At 45.1% G+C, this 19,415-nt stretch overlaps 1 protein-coding gene across 1 annotated transcript in view; it reads right to left on the bottom strand.

Annotated features, from left to right (window-relative positions):
• SHOC1 (shortage in chiasmata 1) overlaps positions 1-9,372 on the bottom strand; it is a 52,394-nt gene extending 43,022 nt beyond the window's left edge. The window contains exons 1-2 of the mRNA XM_066181435.1: positions 9,285-9,372; positions 3,904-3,981 (exon numbers count right to left, since the gene is read on the bottom strand). Of these exons, the coding sequence (XP_066037532.1) occupies positions 3,904-3,972 (69 nt within the window). The 5' untranslated portion in view covers positions 3,973-3,981; positions 9,285-9,372. The remainder of the gene's footprint in view (positions 1-3,903; positions 3,982-9,284) is intronic.
• Between the last annotated feature and the right edge of the window lie 10,043 nt (positions 9,373-19,415).

The following is a 19,415-nucleotide window of genomic DNA, read 5'->3' as shown; positions in this document are numbered from 1 at the left end:
TTTTTGTCACAGAAACCCATTCTCAGTGTTGTATAAAGAGCACAGAACCACTGAGTAACCAGTAAGTTCAGGAAGCAAAGAAAAATGATATTACATGTTTGTGTTTAACAAGTTTATAGAAAGAAGAAGAAAGAAGTTGTTCTTGAAAAGCCTGTGGAGTAAAAGGCATATTGGAAAAGAGAAGTAACTATAGTGATGTGGAAGAACATAATGAATGAGACCAGAAACTTTTCTCTAGTTGTAAACCCATTACCTCACTTCAGCTGCCTTGTTTCAGGTCCCAGAATTGCCCACCCATTCCAAGATATGCTGTCAAGCCAAATATAGGTTGTACTGTCAGACATCTCAGGTGACAAACTAGAAATAGTTGAAATATTTCACTGATTTGGACTGCAACCAGAACAACCATGCTATTGTTGTGCTTTTCAAACCATCCTGTCTAAGAAATGAGAAAACTTACGGGCAGAAAAACCCCAAACAAACCAACCAAAATAAATCAACATCAACAAACAAACACACAGGAAGCAACGAAAACAAAAACTGTTGCTTCATCAATACAAATCCTTTTCCCATTTCAGTTTAATCCTTTGTGGGACAGTTACAATTCCGTAAATGCTAGGTAATTTTTATTAAAAAAAGCTAAAACTCCTGCCATCATAGCATCTTTTCTTTAAAAGGCTCTTGTGAAAAAACAGATCTGGTCCAATGCAGTCAGTTCCTCTTGCCTAAGTCAAACCATGGTGTTTCCCCAGTGATCTCTTTCACAAGTTCTGAACAAAGGAGACAGAATCAGACAACTAGGGGAAGCTGGACCCATGTCTTCTACGTGTTACTGGCCATATATCAGTTTAGGTAATCGGTATTGAAGTTTACTGCTGAAACAGTAAGTGGACTGCTGAAACAATTGCATTTATCATAAAATAAAGGGCAGCCAGTGAATTTCCTACTGCAGATTAGAGGAACAGAAAATGCTACGTATAACCCCTCTTTTCAGTAAAAGAAGCTGTCAGATTTGGCACATAAAAGTTGTCAGTGGACTCTCACATTAAAGAAGAATGCTAGTGCTACTGTAGAAGTAGAAGCTATAGAAAAATAAGTACATGCAATAATAAAACAAAGATCAGAAAGAAATTTGAAACACCACTATGCAGTTTTACTGAGGCTAACTTCAGTTTATTAGCTAAAATTGTTTTCTGTCACTGATATTTGTGAAGTGGAAGAAATGCACCCTAGAGGTCTCATCACAGGTAATAGCCTTAAACCAGGAAAATTGTGCATTTTACAAAATACTTTAAATTAAATAGTCCTAAGTGTAAAGTTTGAGCTGAATTAGATCACTTAAAAAAGTCTGATAAGACACAACCTTTCTAGCCATTCTCAAAAATATGTAAGTGTTTTTCAAGGCTATTATTAATGGCTGCAGCATTCAATCAGCACGTCTTTACCCCTGTTTATCAAGAAAATATAAAGGTCTCTGCACATTTCTCTTCTAACTGAAAGATACTGTGTGCATTTCCCCAGTTCCATTCATTTGCATGTATTGTCAGTTTAAAACATTAGAAAACCTTGCACTACTAAGATGACTTTGCAATCACACCTACAACACTCAGGAGCATGAAATATGTAACTGTCTTGGTTTAGACAGACAGGTATCTGCCAGGGAGGGTTGGAGTCTCCCTTAAAATGTAAGCCCCTCCCCCCCTTTTCCAAATTATCATAATTTGCAATTAAAAGGTTGTCAGGCAAAGATTTTGGGAATAGGTATAGCAGTTCTTTACTAGGGATAAAAAAATACAGATGTTGTAGTACAGAAGAATAAGCAAACAAACAAACAAGAAATCCTAGAAAACCCTGACAGAGTCAGAAATACAACCTGACACCCTGCTGGTCAGGGTGTTGGAAGCAGTCCAAAGTAAGCCCTCCTGGAGTGGTAGATGTGGTTCTGTTGGAGTAGAGATGGTCCCGTTGAAGAAAAAGGGTCCAATAATGGTGAGATGGGTCCAGTCTTCCTTCAGGGATCCGGTGGAAAAACTGGATACCTAGTGGCACTGTGGCTCCTTTTTATCTAGGTTAAGATGGTTTGGCTCCTCCTCCCTGTGTGGAGCAGCTTACAATAGTGCAGTGTAATGTGTCATGTCATTGATGAGCTGTTAATGGTCCATTAGCAGAAGACATTCCCATGGAAGTAGTGAAACAATGGAGAGATAAGTAGCACTCCACCATCTGATAAGTGACACTGACCCATTTGGGCAAAGATAAGCAATTCTGCTCCACCCAGACGGATAGAATAATATGCTCTTTACAAAACCCATGACAGTAACTCTTCCATCTAGGATAACTGAACAGGCCCCTTTAATCAAAGATAAAGGGAAGCTGGAAAAACTATACCTGGAATTGATATAAGTGCATAACAAGTCTGTTAGGAGCAGGATTCTGCATCTCGTTGAGTCAGATATGTGCAGGAAGCAGTTATATATAAGGTCATTGAATTCCAGTGGTTCCTAAAAGCTGGAAGCTTTAGTCACCTGCACTTGATACAGGAAAAATCAACACAATGTAACTTTCTCTACAAGGTAGCAACTGGGCACAAGGGTGGAACCAGAAGCTGCAGCTGGAGCACAGAATCTCCCTTGCACAGTCAGATCTGTAATACCTTTAAATGTGTGAACACAACCATTAACCTCTTCTGGTAGCACTATAGTGCAAGATTTACACTGTTTCAGGCAGCTGCTCAGCAGGTCACTCAGCCATTTCTCTTCTAAAAGTTTTCAGTTGTCCTGATGTCAGCACCATCTTCCTCAAAACCCAGGCAAGAAAAGCTATGTAATTCTTCTCTTTTTCATACAGCCCATAACATGTTTTACTAATATATCTATTTTTTATTCATAGATAATATGGAAACAACTTGTGATCGAGCTAAAGGGAACTACATTGAGAAAATTTCCACCCAAATACTGCATGACAGACTGCCTACTATTGGAAGTACAAGGGAAAAAAAAAGTTCTGGTTGCTACAACCTAATGAAACAGTAGGTACGTACACCAGCACTCTGCAGAACAGCTGCTGCACTCCAAGGAAAGGGATGTGGGCAACGTTTCATAACACGGACCGCAGATTAACTGCAAGTAATATTGCTGGACCACTTCCCAGGCTGCAATTCTCCTGTGTGTCCTTGCACTCTCCCTGAATCCAGAAGGCACCGTGTCTTGCTACATAGTTCTGCTCATACACTACAAATGCCCCCTTCTGGCAAAGCTACTCTGCTTCCCTAGGGAAGGAAGTCTTGTGTTTGGTCTGTGGCTTTCCTTTGCAATCACACCTTACAAATTTAAGTAAGTAATAACCCAGTTACTTACTGGGTGGTTCAGGGATAAGAAGTTGGCAACATCACAGAGGGAGACAGGAAGGAAACAAGACTTCACAAGGCTTCTAGATCTTACCTGATCAAAATTCATAAAGCCAAAATATTCATTGTTGCTACAGGAAAAAAAAAAATCTCCTTTTCTTGAATTTAATCTAATACATCGCAAAAACTTTTGCCTACAAACATTAAGGAATACAGCATTGTGTGTCACTATTCTAAAACACACCAAAGAAGCTAGAAAGTTGGATTAGTTCTCCACAAGTAACTAACTTAAATTAATGCATTAGAAGGCACAGTGTATTCTCCAAAGAAAGCTCTAAGCAGGAAACTTGTATATGCACGGTAAGTAAATCGTAAATGCAACAGACACTAAAAATTACTGATGTCCCTTCTAACCCACAAAGTGCAGCACAACAACCTCTCTGAAAGTGAATTCTAAAGAAAGTGGTTATTGTTATCTTCTTTAATGTGTACTCCATCTTTTCATCAGTAGCTGCTATATTTCATTCAGATTATTAAGAGAAACAATAAAACCATACCTCATATAAATAGTCTGTTGAGTGATACTTCAAACCTGCAAACATCTTGTTTTGTGACATTTTCAACATTTCAGTTGTCTGGAAGACATACAGAATATAGATCAGTTTAAAACTTTTTACATCACCTAAAAATGTTGAAAGAGAAGGACAAATTTCAGGTTCAACATTAACAACTTCATAATTTCTAGCACAGGCACCATGGACTGAATTTCCTGTAGCAGAAGGCTACACAAAGCATTCAGCATTCTTCCTCTGGAAGGATGTAACAGACCAATTGCAGGCCACAAATATTTTATTTTTATCTGAAAAAACTGGGCTTATGTTTTTGTGTTTTGTTTTGTGGGTTTTTGTTTGTTTGTTTTTGTTGGTGTTTTTTTTTAGCTATGTCTCTTGGTGTTTATCTCTCAGAAAACCTTTAGAACAATTAAGTAAATGTAGGCAATACAAATTACCTCCCTTAAGCAATGACCCTTTAATTAATTGGTTCAATGACTTTTTTATGGATTGCAAATTAGTTTTTAAAGGCACTAAGTCAACTGCCCAGACTATCAACGTTTTACTGCCTTGTGTATTTGTGAAGGGACTTTCCCCATGCTTTCAGTTTTACAAGAAAAAAGGAGATATTGTATAGGCTATCTGAGAGCATGAGGCCGTGATGGAACACCAGGTTTCTTAGTTGATGATTCTGAGGGGAACCAGGAAAGAGGCAAAAACTGCACAAGGCCAGAGACACAGTGTGAATGCAAACCAGAATATATTGTAGCTGGGATCTGCACAAGGCAAGACAGTACTTTTTCTTAATTAAAAATAGGTAGAAGAGTCAAAGACAAAGCGAGATAATTCTATCAAAAAATGTATGATGTAATTGAATTTCAGTCAAAATGAACTGTAGGGCCATAAAGGAAACTTCATGTATGCACTTCATGTATGCACCAGTAAGTATCATGACATGAGGCTAAAAATGCCTACCTAACAAATTTGGAAATAGCAATGTCAGGTATGGATGTAATAGAATTGGAATCACTGAAGGAAAAAGTATCTAGGGGTAGTTGGTTACTTGAAAGGAGTCTGGGCAGAGAAAAGAAGTGCAGCAGAAGTAAAAAGGTAGCTTCAGGCAGAGAAACAAAACAGGGACTAAGGCATACAAAATCATATAGAGAACAAAGTAGAGGGGTACGTTCTGAGGGAAGGACTGTGGATAGTTTGAAACAGTGGACCAAAATCACAAGATGCTAAAGCAAACCTTATGGACAGCCTGCTGGACCCTCCATCAGATCTACATCCAACAGATTTGGTGTAGGAGCAAGCAGGGATGCATTTGTAAGGAGAGATGGATCTGCAGCGTAAGTGCTGGAGGGCAGTGGATAGAACTACACTTTAGCAAAGTGACGCGCATCACTGGCTAGAACTCTTTATAGCAATATAAACATGCATTAATTCAAGTATTAGCTATAGAATTGCAATTACTACTCCCAGTGATAAAATTTAAATTAATACACCCAGAAGTAGCGAACTGCTCAGTAGTCACTCCAAGTACCACTGGTTTCTTAAGGATATGTCAAACAGCGAAAAACAAAACCACTGCATCCCGGTACACTCCAGCTTTCCAATTTAAAACTAAAAATGTGGGACCTAGAAATTCTAGTCTGTGAGACTAAAAGGAAACCTTCAAAGTTTTTTAGCGAAAAGCAACGAGTCTGTAACAGGATATGACCCTGTTTCATTCTCCAAGGACTCGAGTGAACAGCACTTTCAGTAAACGAAGTATGCAGGATGAAGTATTTCTGTCAGCATCAAATGTTTTTAAATCTACAGCGGTACGGACACGCACCAACCACTGTCACCCACCTCAGCCCCTCACGGCGCCACAACCCCTCTTCCCTCAGAGCTGCGACGCCTTCGCCCCGCCCACTCAGGGAGGCGAACTCGTCCCTCTGATTGGCTATCTCTCTGAGCTGTCCCCTCTGACTGGCTGCCACTGCTCCCGCCTTCCCCTCAGGAGGGGAGCGTCTCTAATCGCTGCTTAAACGAAGGGGTAGCCTCAGGGGTTAGCCGATAGGAAAGCTTACGTGATTTTCAAAGCTGAAAATATTTTTAGAGCAGTGAATTCGTAAGTAAAAGCAGTTAAGTAACTTCTTCTGCTCACCCGGTAGCACCTTGCGTGGGAAAAGAAGTTAAAAGGAAGGGATTGGGTTAGTTTTTAAAGGGATCGTATCTGAAACTGCTGGCCTGCTCCCTATTACCTGGAGAAGGGAAATAGAACGAGGCCACCGCTTAATACTCAGAAATACGTACTCTTCTAAGTTCGGAAAACCTGTGAAACGTCAGTGGCTACAATAAGCAGCCAACTTAGGGGGAAAAAAGGACTTTTAAAAAATTTTTCCCCCCTTTAATGGCTGCCTAAATTGTGCTCACAACCCTGAAGCTGTTGCCTGTTGAACAAATAGTTTTGTTTCTCAGAAGGCAGTTTAGTGTCAGATTTCTGCAGTGCTCAGACTCTGACTAATCCCTGGTATGCCAAAAATTTCAGGAGTAGTTGTGGGAACGCCCCATATCCCCTACCTCACACCATCCGACTACGCACATCCTAGCCCACAGTTCTGCTTGCAGAAATGACACCTTACTGTTGTTGGTGCCACAAAGACATTTTATTTTCCATCCATGCCTTCTACTCCTTTTGCCATAGATGTGAGTACCCTTAGAGAACACATCAGAAGTGCTAAAAGCCTTGGAAATTGGCAATACTGACCAAGTGCATTCAGCCAGTTTCTGTAATAATTTGAGGAGTCTGGAAAACATGTCTCCTCCAAAAACTCATTGCAGGTAAAGTTCCAGATGAGGGTCTGTTTCTCTGTGGAAAACAAAATTTGCACTTTTCACTCTGGTTCCAGGAATTCCATCAGTATTTGTATGTTCCATCGAGTGAAAAAGTTAAATAAGAAGCATATGAGAGATGCTTTCTTTACAGCTATGAAGTAATTGTTTGTTTTACTTTTTAAACTCTGAGGATGGGTTTAGCTGATTCACAGGCATATTGCCAGTGTTTCCCAGAGTTGTTCTTATGAAAAATGCAAATGCCAGTAATTTACCATTTTCTTGGTATTTATATATTTATAATATATTTCTAATCTGCTCTCTAAGAATTACGAGATGAGTTGTTAGGCCAAGTAGGCACAATACAGAACCCACTAACTTCTAATTAAAATATTTCAGAAGTGATCCTCTCCAGTTGGAATATAGAGAAATGCATGTTTTACCCATGCTTAGACAATCCCACCCCATGCCCAGGAGGAAGAGAAGCTGTTGGCAAAAGTTTAGGCCCCTGGCACAGAGGCCCCAGGCTGAAGAGGAACGGTGAGGCAGTATTTGCCTGGTTCAGAAGCTTTTTGTGCTGCCTCAGCTGCTACAGTGCCACTGCATGACCTGCAGCCTTGCAGGTGTTCAGACTCCATACTGCATGTTCCTGCAGGGCTCGCTCCCCTTCTTGGGATGACCACTGCAAGACGGTAGCTGGTGAGGGAGGGGACAGGAACTCTTGCTGCCCTGTGGCAGGGCACATTGCTGCATCCCCTTATTTCCCTTCAGGGTCAGGATTAGTATTCATTACTTCAGGAGGGGTGTGATACCCTGGCTATGGTCATGGTCTCTGGGGTACAGGTGTGAATTGCAGAGTAGATGCTCTGCTGACCTCAGTCATGCTCTGAATGTTCTCCTCCCACTGCTGCATGCCTTGCCCAGTTCATCTTCTTTTACTGTATCAGCTCATACCAGGATTCATCCATCTGATTCCTGTCCATCTCCAGCTATTCCTCCTTGGCTCTCAGCTCACAGCCCCACAACTTCAAATCTGCCTGCTCCTAGGATGGGCATGGGGGAAGCCAATGCATTACCTGCCCTGTCCTGGACACTGTGTCACTTATGTCTTCCCAAGTCATGAAGGAGATACACTCCGGCTGAACTTCTCATGTGGGCCAGAACAACACCACCAGGTATTTGAGCAGTGCCCTCATGTATGGGCAGCCTTTGGATGGGCAGCCAGGACTGGCAGAGCTGCAATTGTACAGACACAGTCACAGACTCCTTCACAGAAAGGACAGAGCCTTTCACTATGTTGCATATCCTAAAACAAGCTCAAGGCATGACAGTTTGTCAGCAGTGGAGAAACCCAGACTGAATGGTTATTTCCCACCCTGGTAGCTCTTAAACAGGCAGTTCTGCTGCAACGTCTGTCCCACGTATCTCCTCGGGGCAGTCCCAGGCAGGAGCAGAACTGACTCTTGACACATTCCCAAGGCACAGGGAGGTTTTGCTTAGGGCACTTTGGTGGTTTCTCCTCACTGGATTTACAAGAGGGGCATCTTTGCCTGCTCTGGCTGCCCAAACTCTTCACAGGCACAGGAGAGAGACAGGTGACATCTAAGACAGGCTGGTGGAAGCTGATCCTGGACCAGCCTGGTTCTCACCAAGCCAAGAGATGTCTCTGTCTTAAATATCTAAAGGAAGTCGTGGGTGTTTCCCCTGCATGCAGGATCTATCCCTAAGCCTGCCAGGCTGTTCTGGAGACCATAGGAAGGCCCCCCACTGCAGTGGAGTCTCATCATATTGGAGCCCATCTGCTGAGATTGTTCCATATCATGCCACAGCCACTCCTTCGGCAGCCTTTCTTGGATGTGAAATTCAGCCCATGTGGCCACCAGCTTCCCTCACTCCTCCAAGAACTTCTGCACCATTCTCTTCCTCCAGCAAAGTGCTCTGGAGAGCATTGCAAGGGAAGCAAAGAGGATGCCCTAAATCCCATCTGCTGAAGGCTTTTTCCCCTTTAACCTATCACTGTCACTAAACCCCACACAATATCAAGAGGCTGGTTCCAGCCCATGGTGCCTGACCAGCACCCCTTATGGAGAGCTCTGCTTCCTTGAGAAGCAGCACGGATATGCACATACACACCAGCCTTTGTTGCTTGTGTGCCAGAGCATCTGTTGGATTGCAATTCTGTATGCAAGGGGGTGGGATGAAGGAGGTAGAGGGCAGATAAAGGAGGCTGCAGCCCAGCATTCAGCTCTTTCCTGCACCACACACCACTGCTCAGACTCACAGCACATATAAAAAACATGTCTGCCCCACCTCCCCTTTGCCCTCTCCAGCTCTTCTCACTTTCAGGGAAAGCTGTTGCATTATGAATGGTCACTGCTCCTCCATAAGTGCTGCTGTGATTCTGCTTTAACTTGCTCTGCCATTGCCCTTCAGTGCGTCTGGGTTTGGACACAGAAGTGACCGATGCCATTCACAAGCTCCAGGCCTGGGACCTCCAGTGGGCAGGACACATGCCACATACCCAAACAGGAGAGCTGACCCAGGCAGACAACATAGCACAGGCTCACCTCCTCCAACAGCTGAGTCTGCTCACTCAGCCTCAGTTTTGCAATCACCTCCTGGAATCATCTCCATTCCTCCTCCATGTCCTTCTGCTCTGGGAAGAGGCAGTAGCAAGATGGTGTCATTAGCAGAGCTGAGTCCACACTATAATTGTACTTGGCTAATGTCTCAGAGTCAATACCTGTAGGTCCCATTGGAATGAATCCCTCTTTGATGAAATGGACCTTTAAATAGCAGGGTATCCTGCTCCTGGGATATAGGATGCAGCTGTGTTGGCTCTGGAGCAGGAGCTGAGCTGCCAGCTGCTCCTTCTCCCACCACAACCCTACCTCCTGCTGCCCATCAGAGCCCTTCACCACCTTCATCTCTCTCCTACCCAAGACATCACATCAGGAAAAATGTATTGCTTTCATGGCCATACCCAGAACTCCAGGGATATTCTGGCAGTGGGACTGGCCCCTTCTCCTCCTCCATGGCACAATGTTGGTGAGAGTCAGACCCTGGCTTACCTGTGGGGCTGTTCTCTGCCTTCATCAGATCAACACTGGTGTGGCTCTGTGCCTACCTACCCCAAGGGTGGACTGGGGAAGCACCCCAGCACTCCCACCCCAGAGAAAATAAACAGAGGTGTAGGCAAGGACCTTACACAGGAGGGGAATACAGGCTGAAGTATGGTACCTGTGGGTGTGCATGAGGAGATCCAGGTCCTCCTAGTGTCACTGCTGGAGAAGCTCTAGAAACTGCCTTTGTCTGCTGCACTGTCTGGACCTGCCTGGCACCCAAAAGAAGGTCCTTGTTCTGCTTCAGGATCACAACTCCCACAGCAGCAAGAGACTGTAGACATCTCTGAACAGTAACATTGTGTAGTAGTTTGAAGGCAAAACAAATGAGAGGCTTCAAGTCAGAGATACAATTTAATAGGAAAAAAAAGGAAAGAAAGTAAAATAAAATCGATGCAATAATACAAAAGACCACTGACAGAGTCAGAATACAACCTGAGCGTAGTGATGGAAGCAGTCCAGATGAGGTGGTCTTCCTGAAGCAGTGATCTTGTAGAAAGGTCTGGTAGCTCGGGTCCTCTGGGAATCCAGTGGGTAAGCGCCCCTCTGGTGTTCAGAGTCTCAGCTTATATCCAGGCTGGAATGCTTGGTTTCTCCCTCTGGGCGGAGCATCCCACAATGGGATGGTGAGTCATGTGATAAGGCCTGATGGGCCCATTAACAGGAGGTAGTCCAGGAGGGGGTTATCTGTGAGCTGTGTAGCAAAGGTGCTGATGGCCCATTAACAGAAGATAAGCCAGAGTGGAGGAGGCAGGGAGCACTGCCTCACCTGGTTTCAACAGTTCTTGAAGATGGTGATAGAATATACTTCAACCCAGGACATTATCCACCCCTTATTCTATTACCATCTACATCATCCCAAATCAATACCTTCCTTAAACTACACACACACACATATATATATATAATGAAATCCTACACACAGTTCTCACTTAAAATAAGGTCTCCTTGTGGTACACAGTGGGTGTCTCCATCCTTTTGCATCACCCACCAAGTGTAACCAGGTCCTTGTGCAAAGACAACCCCACGGATGGGTTTGCCCTTGCCCGAGGTGGGATTAATCCAAACAGTCTTTCCTAACATACCTCTCATGTGTACCACAGGGACCTTATCTCCATCCACTGTATGCAAGGATTCAGACTAGGCAGGACCAGCTCGATTGATGGACCCTCGGGTATTGACCATCCAGGTGGCCTTCGCTAAGTTCAGTTCTCAATTTTTGAAGGTCCCTCCACCAAGTGCCTTAAGGGTAGTTTTAAGCAGTCTATTGCAGCGTTCTACCTTCCCGGCAGCTGGTGCATGGTATGGGATATGGTATATCCATTCGATTCCGTGTTCTCTGGCCTAAGTGCTTATGAGGCCATTCTTGAAATGAGTCTCGTTGTCTGACTTAATTCTCTCAGGGGTGCCATGTTTCTACAGGACCTGCTTTTTTAGGCCCAAGATGGTGTTCTGGGCAGTAGCATGAGGCACAGAGTAGGTCTCCAGCCATCCAGTGGTTGCTTCCACCATGGTGAGCACGTAGCGCTTGCCTTGGCGGGTTTGGGGAAGGGTGATGTAGTCAATTTGCCAGGCTTCCCAATACCTATACTTTGACCATCGTCCGCCATACCACAGAGGCTTCACTCGCTTGGCCTGTTTGATCGCAGCACAGGTCTCGCAGTCATGGATAGCCTGGGAGATGCTGTCCATAGTAATGTCTACTCTTCGGTCACGAGCCCATCGATATGTTGCATCTCTCCCTTGATGACCAGAGGCATCATGAGCCCAACGAGCTAGGAACAATTCTCCTTTGTGCTGCCAGTCTAGATCAACCTGAGATACTTTCACCTTGGCAGCTCGATCCACCTGCTCGTTGTTATGATGTTCTTCATTAGCCCGACTCTTGGGTACGTGCGCATCCACGTGTCGAACTTTCACGGTCAGCCTTTTTACTCGAGTGGCGATGTCTTGCCAAATCTCAGCAGCCCAGATGGGTTTCTTTCTGCGCTGCCAGTTGGCCTTTCTCCAGCGGTCCAGCCATCTCCACAGAGCATTAGCTACCATCCATGAGTCAGTGTAGAGCTAGAGCCTTGGCCACTTCTCTCGTTCAGCAATATCCAAAGCCAGCTGGACAGCTTTAAGCTCTGCGACCTGACTCGATCCACTTTTTCCTTCGGTAGCTTGTGCAACTCGTCGTGTGGGGCTCCATACAGCAGCTTTCCATTTCCGGTTAGCACCTACAATTCGGCAGGAACCGTCGGTGAAAAGGGCATATCGTCTCTCACTCTCTGGTAGCTCGTTATATGGTGGGGCTTCCTCGGCCCGTGTCACTTGCTCCTCCTCTTCTTCAGAGGATAATCCAAAGGTCTCACCTTCAGGCCAGTTTGTTATAATTTCCAGAATCTCAGGGCGATTCAGGTTTCCAATACGGGCGCGCTGCGTGATCAGGGCGATCCATTTGCTCCACGTGGTGTCGGTGGCGTGATGTGTGGTAGGAACCTTTCCTTTGAACATCCACCCCAGCACCGGTAGTCGAGGTGCCAGAAGCAGCTGTGCTTCAGTACCAATCACCTCTGAGGCAGCTTGGACTCCTTCATAGGCGGCCAAGATCTCCTTCTCTGTGGGAGTGTAGTTGGCTTCGGATCCTCTGTAGCTTCGGCTCCAGAATCCCAGTGGTCGTCCCCGAGTCTCACCCGGCACCTTCTGCCAAAGGCTCCATGACAGACCATGGCTCCCGGCTGCAGAGTAAAGCACATTCTTCACCTCTGATCCCGTCCTGACTGGGCCAAGGGCTACCGCATGAGCGATTTCCTGCTTGATCTGGGCGAAGGCTTGCTGCTGTTCTGGGCCCCAGTGGAAATCGTTCTTCTTGCGGGTAACCAGGTAGAGAGGGCTCACGATTTGGCTATACTCGGGAATGTGCATCCTCCAGAAGCCTATGGCACCTAGGAAAGCTTGTGTTTCCTTCTTGTTGGTCGGTGGAGACATTGCAGTGATCTTATTGATGACTTCAGTGGGAATCTGACGCCGTCCATCTTGCCACTTCACTCCTAGAAACTGGATCTCTCGAGCAGGTCTCTTGACTTTGCTCCTTTTGATGGCGAAGCCGGCCTTCAGGAGAATCTGAATGATCTTCTCTCCCTTCTCAAAGACTTCTGTTGCAGTGTTTCCCCACACGATAATGTCGTCAATGTATTGCAGGTGTTCTGGAGCCTCACCCTTTTCCAGTGCAGCCTGGATCAGTCCATGGCAAATGGTGGGACTGTGCTTCCACCCCTGGGGCAGTCGGTTCCAGGTGTACTGCACGCCCCTCCAGGTGAAGGCAAACTGAGGCCTGCATTCTGCTGCCAGAGGAATGGAGAAAAAGGCATTTGCAATATCAATAGTCGCATACCATTTTGCTGCCTTGGATTCCAGCTCATACTGAAGCTCCAACATGTCTGGTACGGCAGCGCTCAGTGGTGGTGTGACTTCATTCAGGCCACGGTAATCCACTGTCAGTTTCCATTCTCCGCTGGACTTACGCACGGGCCATATAGGGCTATTAAAGGGTGAACGAGCCTTGCCTACCACCCCTTGGCTCTCCAGCTCACGAATCATCTTATGGATGGGGACCACAGAGTCTCTGTCGGTGCGATATTGCCTACGGTGCACTGTTGCTCGGGCGATAGGCACCTGTTGTTCTTCAACTTTCAGTAGTCTCACAGCAGAGGGGTCGTCTGAGAGTCCAGGCAAGGTACTCAGTTGTCTGATGCCTTCTGTCTCTAGAGTAGCTATGCCAAAAACCCAGCGGTATCCTCTTGGGTCTTTGAAATACCCATTTCTGAGATAGTCTATGCCCAAAATGCATGGGGCCTCTGGACCAGTCACAATGGGGTGTTTCTGCCATTCTTTCCCAGTTAGACTTACTTTAGCTTCCAGTACAGTCAGCTCTTGGGATCCTCCTGTCACCCCAGAAATGGAAATGGGTTCTGCTCCCACGTACCTTGATGGCATCAGAGTACACTGAGCACCGGTATCAACCAGAGCCGTATATCTTTGTGGGTCAGATGTTCCAGGCCATCGGATCCACACAGTCCAGTAGATCCGATTGTCCCTTTCCTCTACCTGGCTAGAGGCAGGGCCCCCCTATTTCTGGTCATGGCATACATTGCTCTCTTCTTGTAAATATGTTTCTGAGGTTCCTTCAAGAGGATCAGTCATATCGTCATTCCTGTACCGTCTGGAGTTCTGTGCACGAGAGACCGGAGCAACATTGATTCTAGATGGGCTCTTTGTGGTAGGTGTTTCTCTTTTTAGTTCACGTACCCGGGCTGCTAAGGAGGAGGTGGGTTTTCCATCCCACTTCCTCATGTCTTCTCCATGCTCCCGAAGAAAAGACCAGAGGTTACCTCGTGGTGTGTATCCTCTCTCCCTGGCTGGGGAGCGCCTGCTCCTAATGGCAGAGACTCTCATTGGCTCTGGCTGGATATGGTAAATTTCTTCCTTAAGTTCTTTTTTCAGTTTCTGATGGCCTTCTTCAATCAAGTTCCGGACTTGCTCAGCCAGTCTTGTTTCCACAGACGAGACATGGGTACGAACTGGAGCAGTGACAGTGTCCTCGTAAATTCTTAGTTTATTAGCCAAGACACCTACCCTGTCCTCACCTTCCCTCCATTGCAGTGTTGCTAGGTAACGTGAGTACATCTCGGGTCCAAGCCGTGCAAATCTCAACCACATCCGTGATGTGCACTGGACACCATCTGGGTTTTTAGGAAATCTCTCATCTTCTGAAAGAATGATTTCCAACACAGCCAATTCCCTCAGGCATCGGATACCTTGTTCTATTGTGTTCCATTTTCCTTGGTGCACTTGGAGGTCTTCTTTACAAAGGTATCTATCCTTCACACTTGTTAGCAGTCGCTGCCAGAGGCTGAGAGGTTCTTGGCTTTTCCCAATCCCCTGGTCAATGACCACATCCCGGGACAACGATCCCAGTTGCCTGGCCTCACTTCCATCCAGAATGGTGTCATTGGCTGCAGCGTCCCAGATGCGGAGCAGCCAGGTCAGGATGGACTCGTTGGTCTGGCGGGTGAATTCCCTTCGCAGGTCACGCAGCTCACCCAGAGACAGAGAGCGAGTGACGATTTCTGGCTCTGTCTCTTCTGCTGATTGTGAAGGTCCTGCTGCACCCTCATCAGTCACTATGCGGACTGATTTGGTCCTTGATTTCTTCTTCTGAACGGGGGCAACTGCTACTGGTTTAGGCTGTTCCGGTTCGGTGATGGTTTGTGTGGAGATGCTGATGGCACCCTTAGTCCCTTTCTCCTCTGTGACAGTCTGCGTAGATGTGGACACTGTTGCCTCACTTTTGGCTTCTTTCTCCTCTGTGACGGTCTGTGTAGATGAGGACACTGTTGCCTTGCCTTTGGTTCCTTTCTCCTCTGTGACACTCTGTGTAGACACTGATGCTGTTGCTCTGCTTCTTTTTCCCTCTTCCTCTTCCTTCAGAACACGCTGTATCACACCATGTAGTGTTTTGATTCTAAGCATGGTGCGGGCCGTGCAGAGAAGACAAAGCAGGACTAACAACAACATCATGCTGTCCTTGGCATCCAGAGGGTATTCCATATTTTCAAAAACTGCTGTGTCATGCCTGAAAAGCTGGAAAAAATCATTCTTCACCCCTCCCCACAGGGGCTGGGTGAGATTGTTGAGGCCCCAGATATAGCATCCTAGACCAGAACAAGAAAACAAAAGTGGGTGTATATTCTGAATAATGTTCATTGCCTCGGAGTTTATTAAGCAATGGACATAATAGACCACTAAAGCAATTTTAGTACCATACCCTGGTCTACGCAGGAGCATTAAGACTGGCAGATAGTACCCCAGTTGTGGAAAAATATAGAGAGATAGATATAAGACACATGTAAGCATGTTGAGCATCATAGCGAACAGGTGTCTTCTTCAATACAAAATTGTAATTCTGACTTTTCTCAGTGTCTTGTGCCCCACGTTGGGCGCCAAAAAATGTAGTAGTTTGAAGGCAAAACAAATGAGAGGCTTCAAGTCAGAGATACAATTTAATAGGAAAAAAAAGGAAAGAAAGTAAAATAAAATCGATGCAATAATACAAAAGACCACTGACAGAGTCAGAATACAACCTGAGCGTAGTGATGGAAGCAGTCCAGATGAGGTGGTCTTCCTGAAGCAGTGATCTTGTAGAAAGGTCTGGTAGCTCGGGTCCTCTGGGAATCCAGTGGGTAAGCGCCCCTCTGGTGTTCAGAGTCTCAGCTTATATCCAGGCTGGAATGCTTGGTTTCTCCCTCTGGGCGGAGCATCCCACAATGGGATGGTGAGTCATGTGATAAGGCCTGATGGGCCCATTAACAGGAGGTAGTCCAGGAGGGGGTTATCTGTGAGCTGTGTAGCAAAGGTGCTGATGGCCCATTAACAGAAGATAAGCCAGAGTGGAGGAGGCAGGGAGCACTGCCTCACCTGGTTTCAACAGTTCTTGAAGATGGTGATAGAATATACTTCAACCCAGGACACATTGCTCCTCTCTGCCTTGTCACCCTGGTGCTATTCAAGAGAGACATGGCTCCTTCTCCTCCCCCTGGTTCACCTATGGTGCCCCACTCAGCAGGTGATGGGGCTCACCTGGCTCTCCAGCCATGCTGCACAAGCCTGGAAATGGAACAGCCCTGCCCAAAAGCCTGATGCAGCCTGGAGATGCGCTCCACGTGTGGCAGCCTGTAGGGACACAGGGATGCTCTCAGGGAAGTGAACCACTGGAGATACCACCTCCTCCTCATCTTGTGTGAGAAATCCATCCACAGCCCCTCCTCCACCTGCCCAAATCCACCTCTGGCCTGCGTCATTTTCCCCAGGAGTAGCCCCTACTGCAGACGCAAGCTTGCTGAGCTCTATCTTGGGGGACAAACTCAAGGAGACCATGAACGTCTGGGAGACAATGTGTGTCCTACCACCAGTGCAGGGCAAAGAGACTCAGCTGGGTGAGAAATGGAGGCTTCCAAGACCAGGCAAGAGCTGCACCTGCTGTCAAAGGCTCTAATTCCCCTTCAGTTATCTAGAAACTATCTCAGAGCATCTGAGTAATCATCTGCCAGTAAGTAATGCCATGACACTTCAAGTGAAAACAAAGAACAGATAGGTTTTTTTAAAACTTGTGAATTAGCGTAATGATAAAAGCAGTAAAACCTTAAACTGACTTTCATTTCAGAAAAAAGTAACTGGGAAATATAATTGGTAAGTCTAGAAATGGTGACAAGAGAAAAATAAAAAACTTGAAACAGAGCACATAGCTAATTTCTACCTAGAGTGAATGAAAAATGAAGAAACGTGGCCATATTCGTTCATCATTTGTAGGAAAATGCACATCCATGTATTGCAAATCCAGCAGGGGTTGTGGAAGAGGTTTTGTGAAAGGCTGCTGTGAGCATAATTGAGCTCCACTAGGGGCTGTCATTGTCACACATCTAGGTGTGTGACACCTAGTTTTCTCTTGCAAGAGCACAGTGTAGGCAGAAAAATCCCACAGGAACTGAAAAAGAAACGTTTCAGATCTCCAGGTATCTCCATTCAATGGGTCTTTGTATTAGCCCAAAGTCTGTCAGAAGGGAAAAATCTCATAAGGAGAATTGGCTTTACTGATAGTCCCTGAAATAAAAGTACAATGCTTTCATGGAATTTTGATGTATCTTCTTTTCTGCTTTATTTGCTTGCTTTTGAGAGAAAATAAAAAGTGTATGACAACTAAATGATTATGCTGACACATAAATTCTGTGAACTTTTTTTTGTTTAAGAGTTCCCAAATACTGCAAATTATCAAGCAGTCTTCCTAGAAAAACCATGTATGTATGGTATGTGGTCATTGGTATATAATACTAAAGATTTGTGCATTGTTTTTGCAAATCCTGTTTGTTGAGGAAGAAGAATCAGGTAATATTTTTACCCTTTTTTTTCTCTTTTTATTTTGGTATGAACAGTATTTCTGTCACATGTATTTCACTAAGCCCTGAAAGAAGTTCGAGTAAATTAATAATGTGATTGTAACATTAAGAATGCTTTTTGAAACACATTTGCAAACCTTATCTTATACTAACCAGAGCAGGCATCAGAGTGAGTGACACTAGAAGATGATTCCAGTCCTGGGCCATTTGCTTGGTGGAGGAAACTCATTTAAAAGTGACATCATGAAGATGTGCTAGCCACAGACAACCCTGGAGACACATAAAAACTTAAACAACATGAGCAAGATGTTTTTATTCTGTGATACCTTTAAGATTAGAGGTTTGTTATTGTTTATTTTGTAAATTGGTCTAAGACATTCTGTGGTGGGATAATGTAGTATAGTACTTTGCCGCAGATATGCTAGCTGTAGAAATGTGGTGAAAGCATAAAGCACTGCCTTGGAGAATATTTACCTTTTGGCTGAGCCTTTGCATTTGAGCATTGTTTCACTGAAAAGTACAAGGCAAAATAGCTACATTTGTTTCAGTGTTTCTCAGTGAAATCACTTACCTATCTGAGACAACTGCAGCAATATTTGAAGAATCAAAAAATTCCTGGGACAGTTAGTTATGGTGACTTGAGTCTAAATCTGAACAGCAATAGCAAGTCCTTTCTGTTCTGCATAGGTAGGGAAACTTACAAAATTCTGGACCTTCCAGCGGTCATGTGTGTTTTTAATCACCAGAGAGGCACATACATGTTCAATTCAAGGAGTTTAGTGTCAGGCTCCCTGCACAGTCAATATAGGTGCTCAGTACTTCAGTGCCTGGAGAAGCGCTGTGTATTTCATTGCACAGACTGGGGAGGTGTATTACTCTTTCCCTTAGCTACCAAGCCTGTATCTGAACTTAGATATATGAAAAGTGTAAAATTGGATGGATTACTCCAAGAAGTCCTGGGTTGCATTTCTGGGCTAGAAACACCATTCTGCAATGAGCATCTGTCATTAAAAAGAGCTCAGCATCCATGTCTTCCTTACTGTGTTGGGTTGCTCTTGTCATGCTGCCATTCCTGTCTATGCTGTCTTCAAAGCAGCTTATGAAACTTTTGCCAGGTTATGGCAAAATAAATACTGCTGAATAGAAATATATAATGCAAATATATAGTGCTTAAGGGCAACACCTCACCTAGAGACACAAATCTGAAATACTGCCCTCCATTAAAAGCAGGAGCTCTCACTCCTGATCAGTGGACTACCTGCCCTCAATGCTTGATAACACAAGCCTTCACTGCGTCTGGATCATTGCTGGGAAACTGTATGTTTAATATTTCCTCTACACACTTAATAGTAGCTTGCTCTACTGTGATGTGTGAGTGGAGGATTCACGTTGCAGGACTTTGTGATACCTGCACCATAGAGTCACAGAATGGTTTGGGTTGGAAAAGACCTTAAAAGGTCCTCTATTCCGACACTCCATGCCATGGGCATATCTGTCTTCCACTAGACCAGGTTGCTCAAAACCCTATCCAACCTGGCCCTTAACACTTCCAGTGATGGGATATCCACATCTTCTGAAAAACAGCTTGTCTTTCACCCAAGCTGCCAGTAGAGGAAAGGTGAAGGGCTGAAAAGAGAAAGGA

This window comes from Chamaea fasciata, unplaced genomic scaffold, assembly GCF_029207755.1.
Source record: "Chamaea fasciata isolate MVZ Bird 193981 ecotype frontalis unplaced genomic scaffold, bChaFas1.0.hap1 SCAF_4, whole genome shotgun sequence".
In the NCBI taxonomy this organism is placed as follows: domain Eukaryota; kingdom Metazoa; phylum Chordata; class Aves; order Passeriformes; family Sylviidae; genus Chamaea; species Chamaea fasciata.
The sequence above is the reverse complement of the archived record's forward strand: the minus strand, read 5'-3'. Positions and strand labels throughout refer to the sequence as shown.